Source organism: Bos indicus, chromosome 2, assembly GCF_029378745.1.
Source record: "Bos indicus isolate NIAB-ARS_2022 breed Sahiwal x Tharparkar chromosome 2, NIAB-ARS_B.indTharparkar_mat_pri_1.0, whole genome shotgun sequence".
NCBI classification, from domain to species: domain Eukaryota; kingdom Metazoa; phylum Chordata; class Mammalia; order Artiodactyla; family Bovidae; genus Bos; species Bos indicus.
Window position 1 is genome coordinate 91,039,504 of NC_091761.1, and position 19,085 is coordinate 91,058,588.

The 19,085-nt window shown below is 37.0% G+C and overlaps 1 protein-coding gene across 1 annotated transcript in view; it reads left to right on the forward strand.

Annotated features, from left to right (window-relative positions):
- Window positions 1-19,085, forward strand: part of FAM117B (family with sequence similarity 117 member B) — a 73,924-nt gene that overhangs the window by 24,951 nt on the left and 29,888 nt on the right. The window contains exon 2 of the mRNA XM_070770295.1: window positions 14,356-14,507. Coding sequence (XP_070626396.1) covers window positions 14,356-14,507 — 152 coding nt within the window. The remainder of the gene's footprint in view (window positions 1-14,355; window positions 14,508-19,085) is intronic.

Sequence of the window (19,085 nt, forward strand, 5' to 3'; positions counted from 1 at the left end):
TGAGACATGTCATTGTGAAAGTATTTCCTTAGATCATCCTTTAGAGGAGTATTGCTTTTTTTTTTTCTTTGAAATCCTTATTTTTGAGTTTTTTATTGGGTCAAGAATGAAGGAATATTAAAGCACCAATTTGATTTATGCCGTTTTTCCTTTGTTTGCTTGAGGTAGTTTTTTCTAGCCTCTTGGTTGTAAATGACAAACCAACTTAAATTAAGTAGAATGACAGTAGATTTGGTGAAATTCTGAACAACTAAGAGCTTGGATAGATCTGTCCACAAGGATCAAATGCTTTCAGGATACTTTCTGAAAATCCTTTAATTTTTCATCTTTGTCTATCTCTTAGCTTCATTCTGTCCTGTTGACTCAAATCAGTAGTCCTTTATTGAATATGTAGTATGTGCTAGACATGATTTTAGTTGGTGGAGAAGCAAGTGATAACATAAGACAAACTAAGTCTGTGTCCTCAAGAAGCACTCTTTCTAGTGCAGGGACTTGGTCTGCATAGCAGGGGACAAGGCCAGAGACCATTATGGACTTGATTTTCATCTGTAAGACCCATGAGGCAAGAGGGCGTCTTCCCCACCTACTCTCCTAGAAAAATTCCAGGGAAGGACTGTGGTAGGTTGTGATCCCATTCTGCAATCAGTAACTGCACCCAGAAGGGTAAAATATTGTTACTAAGCCTGGGTCATTTAAACTCAATATTCAAGGACTAGACTCTGTTACCACAAGGAGGAAAGGCAAAGATACTAGCCAGGCAAACATAGCAGCTCTTCTTGGCATTTGCATTATGAAGTTTGATTTCTTGTATTTGTGCTTCAGATAAATGTATCACATATGCCAAAGCTTTACTGATTTTGAAGACTTTAAAAAAATGTTAGTCTTTCTCCTCATTTCTAAATCTAAATTGTGAACTTCAGTTTGATATGCGAAGAGCCAGATAAATAATTTAATATGTTGCTTCCCACATAATTCGCCACATTGATAGGAAAGTTGTTGTCTTGTAGATTATAAAGACATGGTTTTGAAAGCTAATGTTGCATGGTGTTTTAGTTTGGTTTCTCCAAAACATGGACTTGTTTGGTTGATTCCAGGAAGAGATGTAAAGGAAGTAATGAAGAGATGGGGAAAGGACAAAAGCCAATATGAATGTGTTAATAAGTAGTATACCACAGTGGAAAACAGGAGCTCAGGCCTACTAAGCACCTCTGATTGATCATGTGGAACATACCTCAGAATTGTCTCAATGAGGAGATAAGGAAGCTGGGGTATTTATCCATCACCTTTTGTCCCTCAGTGGTTGGAGGTTTAAGGGATGTTGACTTCCAGCCACTTCCTGTTTGGCCTGCTGCCTATTGAGTGTGTTCCTTCAGTTTGCAGAAAGCTCTGAGGCACAGAGGGACAGATGCTTGAGAATTATTCAGAGAATTATCCATAGAAACTGCAGGTGCTCTCCATAGTGGCTGTGAATGGATATGGGTAGGGCTTTAATAGTTTCTTTCCTTTATTGAGCCCATCTTTGCATGCAATGTTCCCTTGGTATCTCTAATTTTCTTGAAGAGATCTCTAGTCTTTCCCATTCTGTTGTTTTCCTCTTATTTCTTTGCATTGATCGCTGAGGAAGGCTTTCTTATCTCTCCTTGCTATTCTTTGGAACTCTACATTCAGATGCTTATATCTTTCCTTTTCTCCTTTGCTTTTTGCTTCTCTTCTTTTCACAGCTATTTGTAAGGTGTCCTCAGACAGCCATTTTGCATTTTTGCATTTCTTTTCCATGGGGATATTCTTGATCCCTGTCTACTGTACAATGTCACGAACCTCCGCCATAGTTCATCAGGCAATCTATTTCTCACTTCCACTGTATAATCATAAGGGATTTGATTTAGGTCATACCTGAATGGTCTAGTGGTTTTCCCCACTTTCTTCAGTTTATCTGAATTTGGCAATAATGAGTTCATGATCTGAGCCATAGTCAGCTCCCAGTCTTGTTTTTGCTGTCTGTATAGAGCTTCTCCATCTTTGGCTGCAAAGAATATAATCAGTCTGATTTCGGTGTTGATCATCTGGTGATGTCCATGTGTAGAGTCTTCTATTGTGTTGTTGGAAGAAATGGTATGGATCTAACAGAAGCAGAAGATATTAAAAAGAGGTGGCAAGAATACATAGAACTAAAAAGAAAAAAAGAAGAGAATACATAGAACTGTACAAAAAAGAGCTTCACGACCAAGATAATCACGATGGTGTGATCACTCAACTAGAGCCAGACATCCTGGAATGTGAAGTCAAGTGGGCCTTAGAAAGCATCACTACGAACAAAGCTAGTGAAGGTGATGGCATTCCAGTTGAGCTATTTCAAATCCTGAAAGATGATGCTGTGAAAGTGCTGCACTCAATATGCCAGCAAATCTGGAAAACTCAGAGTGGCCACAGGACTGGAAAAGGTCAGTTTTCATCCCAATCCCAAAAAAGACAATGCCAAAGAGTGCTCAAACTACCGCACAGTTGCACTCATTTCACACGCTAGTAAAGTAATGCTCAAAATTCTCCAAGCCAGGCTTCAGCAATACATGAACTGCGAACTTCCAGACGTTCAAGCTGGTTTTAGAAAAGGCAGAGGAACCAGAGATCAAATTGCCAGCATCCGCTGGATCATGGAAAAAGCAAGAGAGTTCCAGAAAAACATCTATTTCTGCTTTATTGACTATGCCAAAGCCTTTGACTGTGTGGATCACAACAAACTGTGGAAAATTCTGAAAGAGATGGGAATACCAGACCACCTGACCTGCCTCTTGAGAAACCTATATGCAGGTTAGGAAGCAACAGTTAGAACTGGACATGGAACAACAGACTGGTTCCACATAGGAAAAGGAGTACGTCAAGGCTGTATATTGTCACCCTGTTTATTTAACTTATATGCAGAGTACATCATGAGAAATGCTGGGCTGGAAGACACACAAGCTGGAATCAAGGTTGCCGGGAGAAATATCAATAACCTCAGATATGCAGATGACACCACCCTTATGGCAGAAAGTGAAGAGGAACTCAAAAGCCTCTTGATGAAAGTGAAAGAGGAGAATGAAAAAGTTGGCTTAAAGCTCAACATTCAGAAAACTAAGATCATAGCATCTGGTCCCATCACTTCATGGGAAATAGGTGGGGAGACAGTGGAAATAGCCTCAGACTTTATTTTTCTGGGCTCCATAATCACTGCAGATGGTGATTGCAGCCATCAAATTAAAAGACGTTTACTCCTTAGCAGGAAAGTTATGACCAACCTAGATAGCATATTGAAAAGCAGAGATATTGCTTTGTCAACAAAGGTTCGTCTAGTCAAGGCTATGGTTTTTCCTGTGGTCATGTATGGATGTGAGAGTTGGACTATGAAGAAAGCTGAGTGCCGAAGAATTGATGCTTTTAAACTGTGGTGTTGGAGAAGACTCTTGAGAGTCCCTTGGACTGCAAGGAGATCCAACCAGTCCATCTTAAAGGAGATCAGTCCTGGGTGTTCACTGGAAGGACTGATGCTAAAGCTGAAACTCCAATACTTTGGCCACCTCATGCGAAGAGTTGACTCATTGGAAAAGACCTTGATGCTGGGAGGGATTGGGGGCAGGAGGAGAAGGGGATGACAGAGGATGAAATGGCTGGATGGCATCACTGACTCGATGGACGTGAGTTTGAGTGAACTCCGGGAGTTGGTGATGGACAGGGAGGCCTGGCGTGCTGCGATTCATGGGGTCGCAAAGAGTTGGACACGACAGAGCGACTGAACTGAACTTGATAGTTTCAGCTGTAAATGGTGAAAGATATCCTCAAGTATATCCTCAAGTAGGTGGGTTATTCCTTTGATTTTTCACCAAGATTCTTGTGTAGTGCTAGAACAACATAAGTACCTATACTTACCTCCCACCCCAGTTCAGCTCATTTTCTCTACATTATGATTGTTGATACTGTCGGATGAAATATACCGCAGAAATTTCAGCCACTCAACAAAGGTTTATTGTGGCTAGTGTACATTTGGTGGCTTTCTGGAAGAGCTTTCCTCCAAACAATGGATGACTCAGAGCTCCAAGCTGAAATTCCACTGTCCCAGAGTACTCCCTGTCAACCAGGTGGACAGGAGAAAGTGTGGAGAGGGGACATGTCACTTCAATCATATGTGTGGCCAGAACCAGTTACAGGGCTCCAGCCTTATTAGAAGGAAGGCACTGTCTCTGACCCATTTTGCAATGAAGAATTTTCACTCAGCTGTCAAGATTTCATGAATTTTAATGGTGGTCTCCAAGATCCATAAGTCACATTTCTTCTTCCTTAATAGTATTCATATATTGCACATACACAATTAATTAGTTTCCTTTATTGATGGTTACATCACAAATGGTAAAAATAAAGAGCAGTTATTTACTTTTCACAAAACTGAAAATTCTTGCTTTGTCATTAATTTGGCACCCGGCAAAGAATTGCAGCAGAATTTCTTAGTTTCCTCTTTAAAGTTTGGCACCACTTTTCAAAAGGATTGTTTCAGTGGCTAATTTATTCTACATGAACAAATGGTAGCAGAGTGTAGGATGGGATGGTGGGAGGAGAAGCCAAAGCTGATTGATGTAATTGTCAAAGCAGGAAGTGATGAAACCTGAAATTAGGACAGATGGTAAAGAATCTGCCTGTAATGCCGGAGACCCAGGTTTGATCCCTGGGTTGGGAAGATCCCCTGGAGAAGGAGATGGCAATCCACTCCAGTATTCTTGCCTGGGAAATCCCTTGGACAGAGGAACCTGGGGGGCTACAGTCCATGGGGTCACAAAGAGTTGGACACAACTGAGTGAGTGACACTGATGGATATGGAAAGGAAGGAATGATAAGGAAGTATTGTCTTGGTGAATCTTACAGTTTTTGTTCGGGATAGTTTACAGGAGGGGAAAAGGTAAAGTGATTTTGGAAGGTCAATAGTGCTTCTCCCACAGAGCTTTTTCCCAAGCTGCTCTTCTCTCCAGCTGGGCCACCCCTCCTATACTCTTTCCTCTCTTCTTTGTCTGTTCAAAGGCCTTCCTAAGTTCTGTCTAAAATGGCAACCTCACACAGCTCGCTCCTCTGCTGCTTTGCCCTACTTTCTCCCTGTTATTAGCACCTACCATATTGGTTTTATGAACAACTTCCCCTATTAGAATACAGGTTTTGCAACTGCAGGCATCTTTTCTCTCGTTCATTCCTGTATCTTTAATAGGTACGCAATAAATGTTTATTGAATGAAAGCCATGGAAGGTAGGCCACTCAGGAGATGAATAGACGTGGTAGGTTTAAAATTGCTTTGTAACTCACCTCTTTAGACATATATGGCAGGCAGTTCTAAAGTGTACTTCTTAAGGGATAGAGAATTGAAGCTAGTGGTGTAGACGTTAACAAGTACAACATGACGCATGTACTGATTGATATTAAAATTCCAAGTACCTCCTGAAATAGGAAATTTAAATTCCCTTTTGTTTTTTGTATTTTATTTATTGTTGCTCTTTGAAGACTTGTATTAACAAGTTTTTATTGGTTGTAAAAGGATCTGTTTATTTTAGTTTTTTAAAAGAATTATTTGCAAGAAAAGTGTTAAGACTGCAGTGGAAGCCCAGAAAGGAGCTGTGGCATGCTGTGAACTAAGATAGCATGAACTTTGGTTACAGCTGGCTGATGCTGAGAATGCTCGAGGGCTAAGTCCTTGCTTCACTGTTCAGTATTTCCTCTTACTGTTTGTTTAGACTTGAATTTAGTGTAAAAAAATTGCTAGCGCCTGCTTTAGAGTGATGAATTAAAGGCCAATTATTCCTTCTACTCCATTTCTTTTTAAAAACTTTATTGAAATGTAGTTGCTTTACAATATTTATTCATTCTGCTGTATAGCAAAGTGATTCAGTTATACATTTATATATTCTTTTTTATATGTTCTCCCCTTCTCCTCCATTTCTTAAAGCTTTTACTTTATACTCCTTTACCAGGAACCTTCTTTAAAGGGTCATGTGTGACTTCTCACATCCTGTTTATGCCTCAGACTGTACAGTATAACCTCTGCCTGTTGACTTCATTGACGTATCTCTTGAAAGGGAGGGAGTACAGTGTTCTCTACATGCCAGGTGCTTTATGTATTTTTTTCTGTTTAATCCTCACAGCAATCCAGAGACAACCTTTCCCCCAAACATCTCTTTGCAGGAAACGTTCTTGTTTCCCAAGATCCCATTCAGTACCTGCTTCTCTTAGGCTTCATCCGTTGTGTATGCGTCAGTGGCTTTAACCTGTATAGGCAGATTACTTTTAAGTTTCTCCTTCTGACACAGAACTCTAGACAAACTCACCAAAGTGTAAAACTGACTTAACTCTCAATTTAATATCCTACACCTGTATCAAACCCAGAGTTTGAAACTGAATTATAGACAAGTTGCCTAAGCCTGCAACTTGGGGAAATCGCCATCATGCTAGATGCTATTTACGAGATTTGCATTCTGTACAGAAATATTCTCTTTTAATCCTCACAACAACCCAGTTTGTTTTACAGAAGCACTAAGAGAGATTTAGAACAGTTAAGGAGCTTAACCAGTCGGCAGTACAACAGATGGAGTTGGGTTTGAACAGAATATGTGTAGTTGCAAACTCCATACTCTATCCGTTCTGTGGCACTTCTGGTCCCCCTCCCTTCAACATGAACACAGCACACTTACACGCCCCTCTGAGCACCCACTACTGCTGACCTTTTGAATTGCTATGAAATATTTCATGTTTCTTGATTCTGTTTGCCTTGCTTACTTGGATTATTGCAATAGCCACTTAATAAATCTTTCTGACTCAGTTTCTTTTACATCCATACTGCTATCAAAAAATTTCTTCTAAAATGCAAATCTGATTATGTCATTTCCCTTACTGCTTTTGGGATAAAATACTTGGCACGGTATTCAAGACCTTCTTTGCTCATGGTCATGTTGTGTGCACGGTCCTTTTGTTTCAGCCATTATAAGGTACATTTACGTCCTAGAGCTATATTTCAGGATTACGTTTTGTTCTTCGGGCATGCCCTTTAGTTGTTTCATCACTGTCAAATTCCCATTTTTAAGAGTTGCATCAAGTGGCAGCTTTTTCACAAGACCTCTGCACTTTCAGCATTTCCTCTCCCTTTGAGTATCCTCATTTGTGATCACTAGGACCGTGGTCCTTATAGGTATGACCTCTTACAGGTGGGGAAAGGAAAGATGCAAATGATAATGGAGAAATTTAAATTTTGACTATGAGGAAGCTGTAGTTGAGAGCTCAGAAGGAGATGAGAGAGATGTTGAAACTTGAGAAAGGGGCATCCTTGTTATGTTGAGGCAGAAAATTTAGCCACACTATTGAGATTAGTAGGATAGAAAGTAGGAACTATGCCTAAAAAACAGGATGATCTAGCTAAGGAGATTTCTAAGCAGAGTGTAAAGGTGCCAAGAAGTTTCTTCTTGCTGCTTATAGCAAAATGTGTGAGGTGCCCTGTGACCTCTTAACACTGTGGACTTATCACTCGTCTCATTTGTGTGTGTGTGTGTGTTTTCTTAATGGAAGTAATAGTTAATTTACAATGTTGTATTAGTTTCTGGTATACAGCAAAGTGAATCAGTTATACATACATCTCTGTATATGTGTATATATATTCTTTTCATATTCTTCCCCATTATGGTTTATTGTAGGTTAGTGAATATATAGCAGGACTTTGTTTCAATCCCAGTCTCCCAGTTTACCTGTCCCTTACTCCCTCTCCCCTTTGATAACTGAAAGGTTTTTTCTGTGTCTGTGGGTCTGTTTCTGTTTTGTAAATGAGTTCGTTTGTGTCACATTTTAGATTTCATACATAAGTGATAAGGTAAGTCACTTCAGTCGTGTCTGACTCTGTGTGACCCCACAGACGGCAGCCCACCAGGCTCCCCCATCCCTGGGATTCTCCAGGCAAGAACACTGGAGTGGGTTACCATTTCCTTCTCCAATGCATGAAAGTGAAAAGTGAAAGTGAAGTCGCTCAGTTGTGTCTGACTCTTAGCGACCCATGGACTGCAGCCTACCAGGCTCCTCCGTCCATGGGATTTTCCAGGCAAGAGTACTGGAGTGGGGTGCCATTGTCTTTCTCTTTGTGACTTCACTTAGTATAATAATCTCTAGGTTCATCCATATTGCTGCAAATGGTATTATTTCATTCTACTTTATGGGTGTATATAGGTACACACTGTATATATGTATACAGTGTATATATGGACCACACCTTCTTTATCCATTCCTCTGTTGATGAATATTTAGGTTGTTTCCATGTCCTGGCTATTGTCCATTAGATTTTTACATTTCTAGAATAGACTTTTTTTTGATAACCAGTTTGGTTAATTTGATTATTTAGTTCTTATTAGGGTTAATCATTAATTTGGTACTGCTGTGCCTGCATCAGTTCTTGATGTTATCTGTTAATGTTTCATTGAAAACTTAATCAAAAAACTAACTGAAACCTGGAGTAACTGAAGAATGTATGAAGTAGAAATAAATTATGGAAGCATATACTTTTCCCCTAAATTTCCCTTAACAGATTATAAATAAAGTTCTCATGTTTATCGTTTTAAAACATACTTTTTAATAATTTTACTATTCCATTATATTTTTCATCAGTTTCCTTAACCTCCACTATTGGCTATATTATTTATGGTTTTTACTATTGTAAATGTTATGAATGTCTCTGAATTTAAAACCCTTTCCACATTAAAAAAATATTTAATTTATTGGCTGCATCTAGTCTTATTTGCGGTATGCAGGATCTTCGCTGTGGTGTGTGGTCTTCTCTTGAGTTGTGGTGCGAGGGCTCCAGAGCGTGTGGGCCCCAGAGTCTGCGGTCCACAGACTGTCTAGTGGAAGTGCCTGCGCTCAGTAGTTGCAGCACACAGGCTTAGCTGCGCTGAGCTGGGTGGGATCTGAGCTCCCTGACCAGGAATCGAACCCACATCCCCCGTACTGGAAAGCAGAAGCTCAACCATTGGACCACCAGGGAAGTTCCCCTTTTCTACATTTGATTATTCTATTTACATGTCTAGATAGAGAGTCATTGAATCAAAGTTTATGAATTTTTAAAATACAGGTAGTAAGTTCACATGTAAATTTTAAAACGTATAATTAGAAATACAGTGAAATAACTCCCTTGCCACCTCTCTTGTCTGCCCACCATCCAGTTCCCCTTTGTGGAGGCAGCCATTGTCATCAATTTTTTATATTTCTTTCCAGAGACATTTTAAGTATGTGTATGTCTGTGTGTGTGTAGGAGGTGGGAGCTTAGACAGTGGATGAATAGACATACACTGTTGTAGGCATTTAATCATACTACATGTACTATTTATGAAGTAGGAAATGGCAACCCACTTCAGTATTCTTGCCTGGAAAATCCTATGGACAGAGGAGCCTGACAGGATACAGTCCATGGAGTCATAAAGAGCTGGACATGATTAAGCGAGCACATGTGTACTATTTAAGACAAAATCAACTACATGTAACTTTACTAGAATATAATAAAAGAAGAGGAAGGTAAAGTGAAATTGAAGGAATTTCTTTTGATTTAACTATTTCTTGGGGATTCCCTGATGGTCCCATGGTTGGGACTCTGCTTTCACTGCCTAGGGCCTGTGTTCAATCCCTGATAAGAGAACTAAGATCTCTCCTGCAAGCCACACAGCACAGCCAGAAAAAAACACAAAAGCATTCTTCATCAGAAGAAAATAAAATACTTACAATACTAGTAACGTACGAGAAATATAAATTAGCAGTGAAATTAAAATTTTTAGAACTCAATAACAATTGAAATGCAAATAAAGTGATATTTTTAATCTTTGGGAAAATTGAGAAAAATTAATGAATATACTTAAGGATGTGGTAAATGAGTGTTGTTGTAAGGGCAAAATTCTTTCTAGTGGCAGGTAATTTGGCAATATTTAAAATTTTAATATGTGTTTACCGTTGGAGATACAAAATTTGATGTCTAGAAATTTTTCATAAAGAGATAAATAAGCATAAAATGATATATATCTGCCGCTGAAAATGTCCATCACTATAAGATTAAGTTATGATGTATCCGGTCAATTGGATACTGTACAGCTGTTAATATTAAAAATGGTGATGAAAGGAGGAGGGGACATGTATACCTATGGCTGATTCATGTTGATGTGTGACAGAAACCAACACAATATTGTAAATCAATTATCCTTCAATTAAAAATAAACTTTAAAAAATGGTGATATAGATTCATATTTATTACAGTGGAAATAGGTCCTTGACATGCCCTTCTTCTTTCTCAACAATAAATAATAGTGTGCCTAATGGGACCTCATTTATATAAAATTGTACATGTGTGTAAATGTAGACAGATTTCTGGAAATAAATACTGATTAAAATGATTATCTCTGAGTGGTGGCCTTTTGGGATTTTGTGGGTTTTTTTTTTTTTTAGTACTGTTTGGTTTCTTTATATTTAATCTTTATCATTTTTATACCTGAAGAAAGAAGAGTATTTTTCCCCTTTCTGAACAAATAAATATGTCTAATTTATCCCTTCTGCTTGTTAATTAACTTTGTGGATAACAAAAAATACAGCTTTTAAACTAATACCTGATAAATTCTAGAAATACCTAACTCTACCAGTGTCTGTAGAAACATTCTAATGTGATATCTGGAGCCATGGTTTGGGATGCTGTACCACTGCCATTGAAACTACCCAAGCACTGGTGCCGGTAGTTGGGGAGTTCTGAACTCCAGACCCCAGGGCATTTACTGAAGTTTTCATTGCCACACCCTGCTGTAAGTGCTTTAAGACTTGATTTTTAAAGAACAGAGTCAAGTTTGAACCTTTGTTTCTGTTGCTTTGATTTACTTTTTCTCAGCTTTGTTTATAAATAACAAAGAAATTGTTAGATATATAAAGCATAGCTCATAATGATGTAATATATGTATACATTGTGAAAGATTCCTCCCATTTGGTTCATTAAAGCATCCATCACTTCACATATTTATCTTTTTTTCATTTATGTGAGAGAAAACATTAAGTTCTACTCTTTCAGTGAATTTCACTTGTACAATATAGTGTTACCAATTGTAGTCACCATGTTACATATTACCACCTCAGACCTTATTCATTCATTTATAGCTGAAAACTTATGCTCTTTCATCAGCCTTTCCCTGCTTCTCCCATACCTCTGGCCGTCACTTTTCCTACTATCTGTTTCCATGAGTTTGACTTTTTAAAAAAGATTGTACATGTAAAGTGATACTGTGCAGTATTAGTTTTTGTTGATTTACTTTGGATTAACAAAGTATCTGAATTTATTGCACACACCTGTTCTTGTTGATAAATGATAGAAATATTAGAAATCATTCTCTTTTCTGCATATATGTCAGGTATTGTTTAAATCATTGGGTTGAGGGAAAGTAAAATTCCTGCCCTCCAAAATCTCACTCTGCTAGAGCACTGGTACAGTCAGGAGAGCGTATCGGTGAACGATGCTAAGGCAGTACACAGGAGGGCTTTTGACCTAGATGCTGATGTATCGTTTTTTTTGGGTTTGGATGACTATTCAAGGAAGATTTTTTTTCAGAGGAAACATTTGAACTGAATTTTGATCTGAAGTTTCAAAGATTAAATGTAAATTAGCCAAACCCAGGAAAGGGATATGAGGGTAATGTAGGGTAGAGACAAATTCTTAGAGGCAGACAGGGCATGGCACATGTTGGGAACTGTAAGGCCTTCAGCATGGTTGGGATTACAGGCAGTCCAGGCAAGAAAAAGGGAGGCTGGAGAAGCCAGATCATGAAGGGTCTTGTCAGCTGTCAGCGAGTTTCTTTCTCTGGACTTCCATGTAAATACAGCCTTTGTTCACATAGACGGGAATTCTTTGAGTCATCTTTGACTCTTAAGTCTTCCTCCCTTCCCTTAAACTTCCTCATAATTAGGCACCAACTCTTGTCAATTTTGGGAACTTGGATTGAAATAGAATAATGACAAGCTAGATGTAGACTCTGTGTTCTTTATGGCAGGCTGTAACTTAGTCTTTTTAATTTCTAGGGCTTAGCACTGGCTCCCAGACCCTTAGTAAATATTTACATGAAGGGAGTTCAAAAGAAAATGTTTAGTGTTTTTACGTGTGACCATGTATAACTTTTCTATTCTCCATTTTGTTATGGAAAATCTAATAGTCTTAGAAAGTCTAGTTGAAAAGTCAGTGCTTGGATAATTTAAAATCTTGATGATGAAATCAGACCTATTTGATTAGTGCACTGAACAGTGATGGAAGCAATGTTGTAGTTAAGGAAGAAAAGGGCCAGCTTTTAACAATTGGATTTTAATGAATATACCCCAGTTTACATAGTCGGTGTCCCTTTTTTGTGGACAAGAACAATATTTTTGTGACTTTCCCAATAGAGATTCATTTTTTAGTTAAAGGAAAAATCATGTACATGTATATTTATTGCTTTTCACTTGTTACAGGTAGTTACATGAGTACATGCTTCCTTGAACTTATGGATGTGTACTGTATTTATTTTGTGTTTATAAAAGGAAGACACTGCAGAGATATGGTTAGCATTTGCAACATTTAGGCATTGTTTTAGTGAAATAATTGTACCATTTTGAAAACAAATTATGTATCTGAGGCATATCTTGTGAGGCAACTTTTTTTTTTTTTTTGTGAGGCAACTTTTATGATTATCAACAACACAGCTGCTAAAACTATTATCTTGGTGGAATTGAATCTCTTGTTATTTGGGTCACATAACCAGCAACTGAACTTTTATACTTGTAACTATATAAGACCCTTGTCAAGAAATAATGTGATACGATTAGAAGAGAGGCATCTTAAAATGTTTTCATATATGGCCTTAAGAAAAACAAGGTATTTGTTATATAGAGAGAGCTAGAATGGTAGCACTATAATATAATCTACTCATGCCTATATTCAAGTTTCATATTTTTAAATCCTTTAATTTTTAAATTTTTGTAATATAATTAGCTAAGCCTATTACTTTCCCCCTTCAAAAAAAAAAAAGGAAATAGAGTATTTTTTCTGTATCACTTCTAACTTCCCATTACCTCTAGTTTCTTTTTTTTTTTTTTTTATAGTTTTTATTTTTGGCTTATATCTAAATACATATCCTGTATCTTGAAATGGAAAATATATTTGCATATATGTCTTCAAGTATAGCTCCTATAGGCTGGTTAGTTTGGTTTCTTGAAGTCTATTTAGTATAACAAAACTCAGTAAGACATGTGCCTGACTGAGCTGATTAAAGTGGAATTTTACCTGTAACTTTATCTTATCTGCCTTATTTCCTTTTGAGTGAGTATAGGTGGTATAATAATAAGTGATATTTACCTATTACACCTACTTAATCTTAAACCCAAGGTGAGCATTTTGAAAATGGGTAGATAAGGATGGTGACCTTTCTTATTATGCCTTTTTATCTCTCAGGACACGGTAAGCTTGTAAATCCTCTCATGGATAATATTGATACATTTGTCTTATTTTCTGTTTTTTTTGTAGAGATTAATTGTAGTTGTAAGAAATAATACAGAGATCTTTTGTACGTTTAGCCTATTTTCCCCAGTGATAACATTTTTGTAGGATTACATAGGATTTTGACATTGTACAAACCACTGCCCTTACTCAGATTTCTTCAGTTTTTACTTGTACTTGTGTGTGTGTGTTTTAAATTCTATACTGCTTAATCTCCTTTTTATGTTTGTACATCCCCACTACAGTCAAGATGCTGAATAGTCTCCTGTCACCAAAGGGTCCTGCACGTTGCCCTTTTGTAACACCTGCTTCTCTCTTGCCACTTCACCTTCCCTCTTCCTATCTACTAGTGGACCCCTGGCAACCATTAATCTTTCTTCCATTTCTAACATTTTGTCATGTCAAAAATGTACAAATGAAGTTATAAGTAGCCATTAGAGAGTGACTGTTTTTACTTAATATACCTGGAAATGAAATGAAGTTGCTTCAGTCGTGATCAACTCTGCAACCCTGTGGACTATAGCCTGGCAGGCTCTTCTGTCCATGGGATTTTCCAGGCAAGAATACTGGAGTGGGTTGCTATTTCCTTCTCCAAGGGATTTTCTTGACCCAGGGATTGAACCTGGGTCTCCCGCATTGCAGGCAGACTCTTTATCTTCTGAGCCACCAGGGAATCCCTTAATGTGAGAGCCATCCAAGTTTGTGTGAATCAATAGCTTATTCCTCTTTGTCACTCACTTTTTATATTTAAGTTAGAGAAACTCTACCTAGTTTCTGCTTTGTTTCCTTCCTAAGCTATTTTAAAATAAATGTATCTGTCTTAAATCTAGGGGACAAAACGAGACCGCCTTCCTCCAGCCCCTCTAGCATCATCCGCCGTACCTCCTCCCTGGATACACTCGCTGCTCCGTACCTCGCAGGGCACTGGCCTCGTGATGGTCATGGGCAAGCTGCTCCTTGCATGAGGGACAAGGCTACACAGGTAGGTTTATTACAGTTCTTATCTTGAAGTGTTTCACTCTGAAACCATTTCTCATAATATTGTTTATTCTACTCTGCTCTCAAATTCTTAAAACTAGTGTGTATTAGCATTATCTGGGAAGCTTATCAAAAATGCAGATCCCCAGGCTTGACCTTGAATGTTCTCCAGTAGGTTTTGATTGAGCCTTAAGAATGTGCATTTTAAACAGTTCTCAAAGGAATTCTGATACATGCAGTAATTTATGGACATGTTTTCTCTCACTTTTTTACAGTTTAGAACATCACAGTAAATTTAACTTATGGAAATTGGACTTAAAAATTTGTTACAGTAAAGGTTACTTTTTCATCCAACCTTATATTTTTGTGCCAAAAATCTTCATGTTTTGGGGAATGGATATTATTTTATATTGCTGATAGAGTCTATAAATGTAGATATCCTGACAAAGGGAGTCTGGAAGCAAAGTTTTGTACTTGTAGATTTATGAAAAGTTTTAATTAAAGGGATCTTAAAGGATCATTTGATCTAACTCCTAGTTTTACGAGTGAGGAAACTAAGGTCCAAGATCATAAAGCCAATTGTTGACTGTGTCTTAGTTGGGTGTAGTTTCTGTCACAGCAACTTAACTACAGTTATAACTTAATTAAATCTTTGTATAATCATTTAATGTTTCTCATAATCATTAGATGGCAAGCCCATGAAGGCAGGAACTGTGTCTGGCTTGCCCATTTTTATATTTTCATCCCCTATCTATACTTGATGGAATAAGCACTCCAGGAATATTTGCAACGGATTGAATGAGCAGAACAGTTAAAGCTTTATGGCTAGTGAAGAATGAAAATCATTTTAAAGAGTTAAAAGATCTTTGATACTGATTGTTGAAAATCAGCTAAGGTACATCTTGATTTAGACTTTAAATTTACGTCACTTGATGGTTGCTTGATCTCAGCACTTTATGAGAGAGCGTCCTTTTACAGGACCAAGTAAATACACTTTGCAGTGGTTTTTAGATTTACATATTGGCTTCCAGAATTCCATTAGTTTGTTTTCTGTTTTTTTGTTCTGATACTCTTAAAACTGAGCCCCACTGTTAGGGTAGATACTTAGGATTCGAAATTACCTTGAGGGTTATACTCCAGTTGCAACTGCAGAAATGAAAATGCAGAGTCTGTACTCTGCGTTGAGTCTTGTACTCATCAAAAGTAATGAGTCTTTTAAGGAACTGTGACTCTTTAAGCCAAAGAGTTCTGTGGTGGTTGGTGGTTTAGTGGTTTAGTCGCTAAGTCGTGTCCAACTCACTGCGACCCCATGGACTATAGCCAGGCTCCTCTGTCCATGGGATTCTCCAGGCAAGAATACTGGAGTGGATTGCTATTTCCTTCTCCAGGAGATCTTCTCAACCCAGGAATCGAAACCGGGTCTCCTGAATTGCAGGCAGATTCTTTACCAATTGAGCTATGAGCGAAGCCCTCTGCATTTATTCTAAATCTGTAACTTTACTGAGATTAGGGCATGGTCGTATAGAAAATGAGTAAAAATTCTTTTCCCATTTAGGTTATTACAGAATATTGAGCAGCATTTCCTATCCTATACAGTAGAATTTGAAAAATAGAAACCCATATATGTATAACTGAATCACTTTGCTGTATACCTGAAACTGACACCTTATTAATCAACTGTGCACCAATATAAAATTAAAAAAGGAAAATGAATATGGTCTCTACTTGCTTTAGCTTCATCCACATGTGATGTTTAAAGTAGTGTGAGTGTATTTCCTTCAATATTTCTGCAACCTTCTTTATTTCCTCTACAGTTTCAGATTCAGTGGGTTCAGATATTTTGCCTTACCAGTAAGAATGTACAGTTTTATAAATCGCTGGGAGCCCCTTGTTCTGTGGAAGTTCAGTAAGTCTCTTCAGCAAGTTGCTGTGATCTAGCTCTAGCTACCACTTGACTTGTGTTCCTGGCTTTCATTTTGTTTGTAATGCTTTCCCACCATTTGCCTGGATAGTTTACACTCTAATGCTCACAGCAGCTGCCTCTAATCCCATAGAATCTTGCCTGCCTACTTTTCCTGTCCTTCCAGGTTTGGATTAGGTGCCTTTCTTAGGGGACCTCAGTCATCACATCATATCCAAATTGGCTATTTATCCTTTCTCTCCTAGAAAAAACTCTTTGAGCATAAAAACTGTATTTTCTCTCTAACTCCAACACCTAGTCTAGTACCTGATATGTTAGAAGATACATATTGCTTTCCAGTATACAATGCAAAATTGAACAAAATTGATACATACTTAATTAAAACTCAATTTTACTTTGTATTAATTCCTGAGTGTCTTATAATAAAGGCTTGGCTTCTTAGTTGAACAAAGAAAGCAATTATCTTTTGAATTAGGAGGTTAAGTAAAATTAACGACTTTTGCTGAATATTTTTTCCTGCCTGAACATCTTATCACTGAAATTAACAATGCTGTCTTTTGCTCTTTATGCTTATTTTTATTTGTTTTGCTAATTAATACTTTTTATCTTTACTTTGTTCTTAAATCTATAAGAACCTTCCATATTCCTTTGCTTTTCCTTGAGTTTTTATACTTATATTGAATATCTTTAGTAATTTCTCTAATTTTTAAAAGCTTTTTGTTTGGAAAAGTCTCAAATTTATAGAAAAAAATCACAAGAATTAAGATTGAGCACCAGGGTACTCCTCACCTATATTTACCAATAAACATTTTTGCATATTTTGTGTTCTTTAATATATAATTGTTATTATCATTGATGTTATTATTTGCTCTTTGTACTTTACAGACATTGTGACTCTTCTCAAATACCTCAGAAAGTATATACGAACACAGACTTTAAAAATTTAATTATCAAATTCAGAAGATTGAGCATTGATGCAATTCTGTTCTTTATTATGTGGATACATAGACCCATTTTTTTTGGTGTGTTTCCCCAATTATGTTCTCTGTAGCAGTTTCTTCCTTAAGCTAGGATCCAGTGAAGGAGCGCAAGTCAACGTTTAAGTGTCATATTTCTTTAGAATTCTTTAATTTGGAATAGTTCCTCAGCTTTTGTCATTTGTGACATTGATACTTTCTAAGGATGCAAGGTGGTATTTTGTTGAATCTCAGCCCGGGTTTATCCATTTTTTAAACAATTCGATTCAGTAATAACATTTTTTACAGAAATACTGTAGTTGATGTGTGTTCTTTGTGCATGTGCATCAAGAAGTGCCCAACGTCAGTAATGTTGTTTCACCCACCGGGTACCCTTTGTAACTGTACCTGCACAGGCTGTGGGGAAATATTTGAGACTATAAATATCCCATTCCCCAACAGACTTTCACCCATTGTTTTTAGCATTTGTTGATGATTCTTGCTTAAATCAACAATGACTGTAGAAGTTCCAAATGATGACTTTCTAACTCTTGTCATTCTTCCTGCCTTTCTTTGTTGGTCTAATACTTTTTGATAGAAATGGTTCTTTATGAAATTGTCCAAAATGGATTTAAAATGTCGACTGATACGACTTAAGATTTATTTTTCCCCCTCTTTAACTTTTTACTAAGAGAATGTTCAACATATAAGAAAATGGGAAGGACATGTTAGCTGTCCTTAGATTCAGCAGTTTTAAACATAGCCATGTTTGTTTTATCAACCTTTGTGCTTTTATGTATGTATTTGCTGTACTTTCTCAAAGTGTGTTGCAGATTTCACATTTTATCCCTAAATCTTTCAGCATATATCTTCTTGTATAATCACAGTGCCATTAGCTCACTTAGGAAAATGAATAATTACATAATATCATGTAACGTCCAGTTTATGTTAAATTTACACAAGATTTCTTTCTTTTTTACCAGGATCCATTTGGAGAGTCAAGCATTTTACTTAGTTTCTCTTAGTTCCTTTTAATTTAGAACAGTTCATTTTCATTCTTATACTTTCTTTCAGTTTTAATAACATTGTTATTTTATGTTTTATGAATGACATATTTGTAAAGGAGATACTTTATCCTTTTTGAATTAGGAAGTAACTGTAGAATATGTCTCTGCACCAGTGAATATCCTGTTCCTTAGTAACTTTTCACCTAATGTTTTAGTGTCCATTGATAATCCTTGCCTAAAGGTGATATTTTTTTTTTCCTTAAACACAAGATAGCATATTCTGTACATTCTTCTGCAATTTTGTTTTCACTTAAAGGCATCATTTTATCCATATAGAAAAGTTTCCCCTGGTGTTAAAAGTTTTTTTACATCATATATGTAAAGAGGTATTATTTTGAATAGGCTATACATTTTTCATATAGTACAGAATTTGAGAGACATCTTCCCCTGAGGCAGCCACTGATACCAGTTTCTTTTGTTACCATGTATACTCTACATGTGTATATATTCTTTCTAGCAGTCCTATCTATAAAGGTCATTGCTGTACATACTGTACTGAGCCTTGACTTTTTCATTTAACAGTATCTCATGGAAATTATTTTGTGTAAGTATATTTTAGATTTCCTTATTAATTTTTATAGCTGCATATTATTCTGTTGTAATGATATGCCATAATTTATTTGGCCAATCCTCTGTTT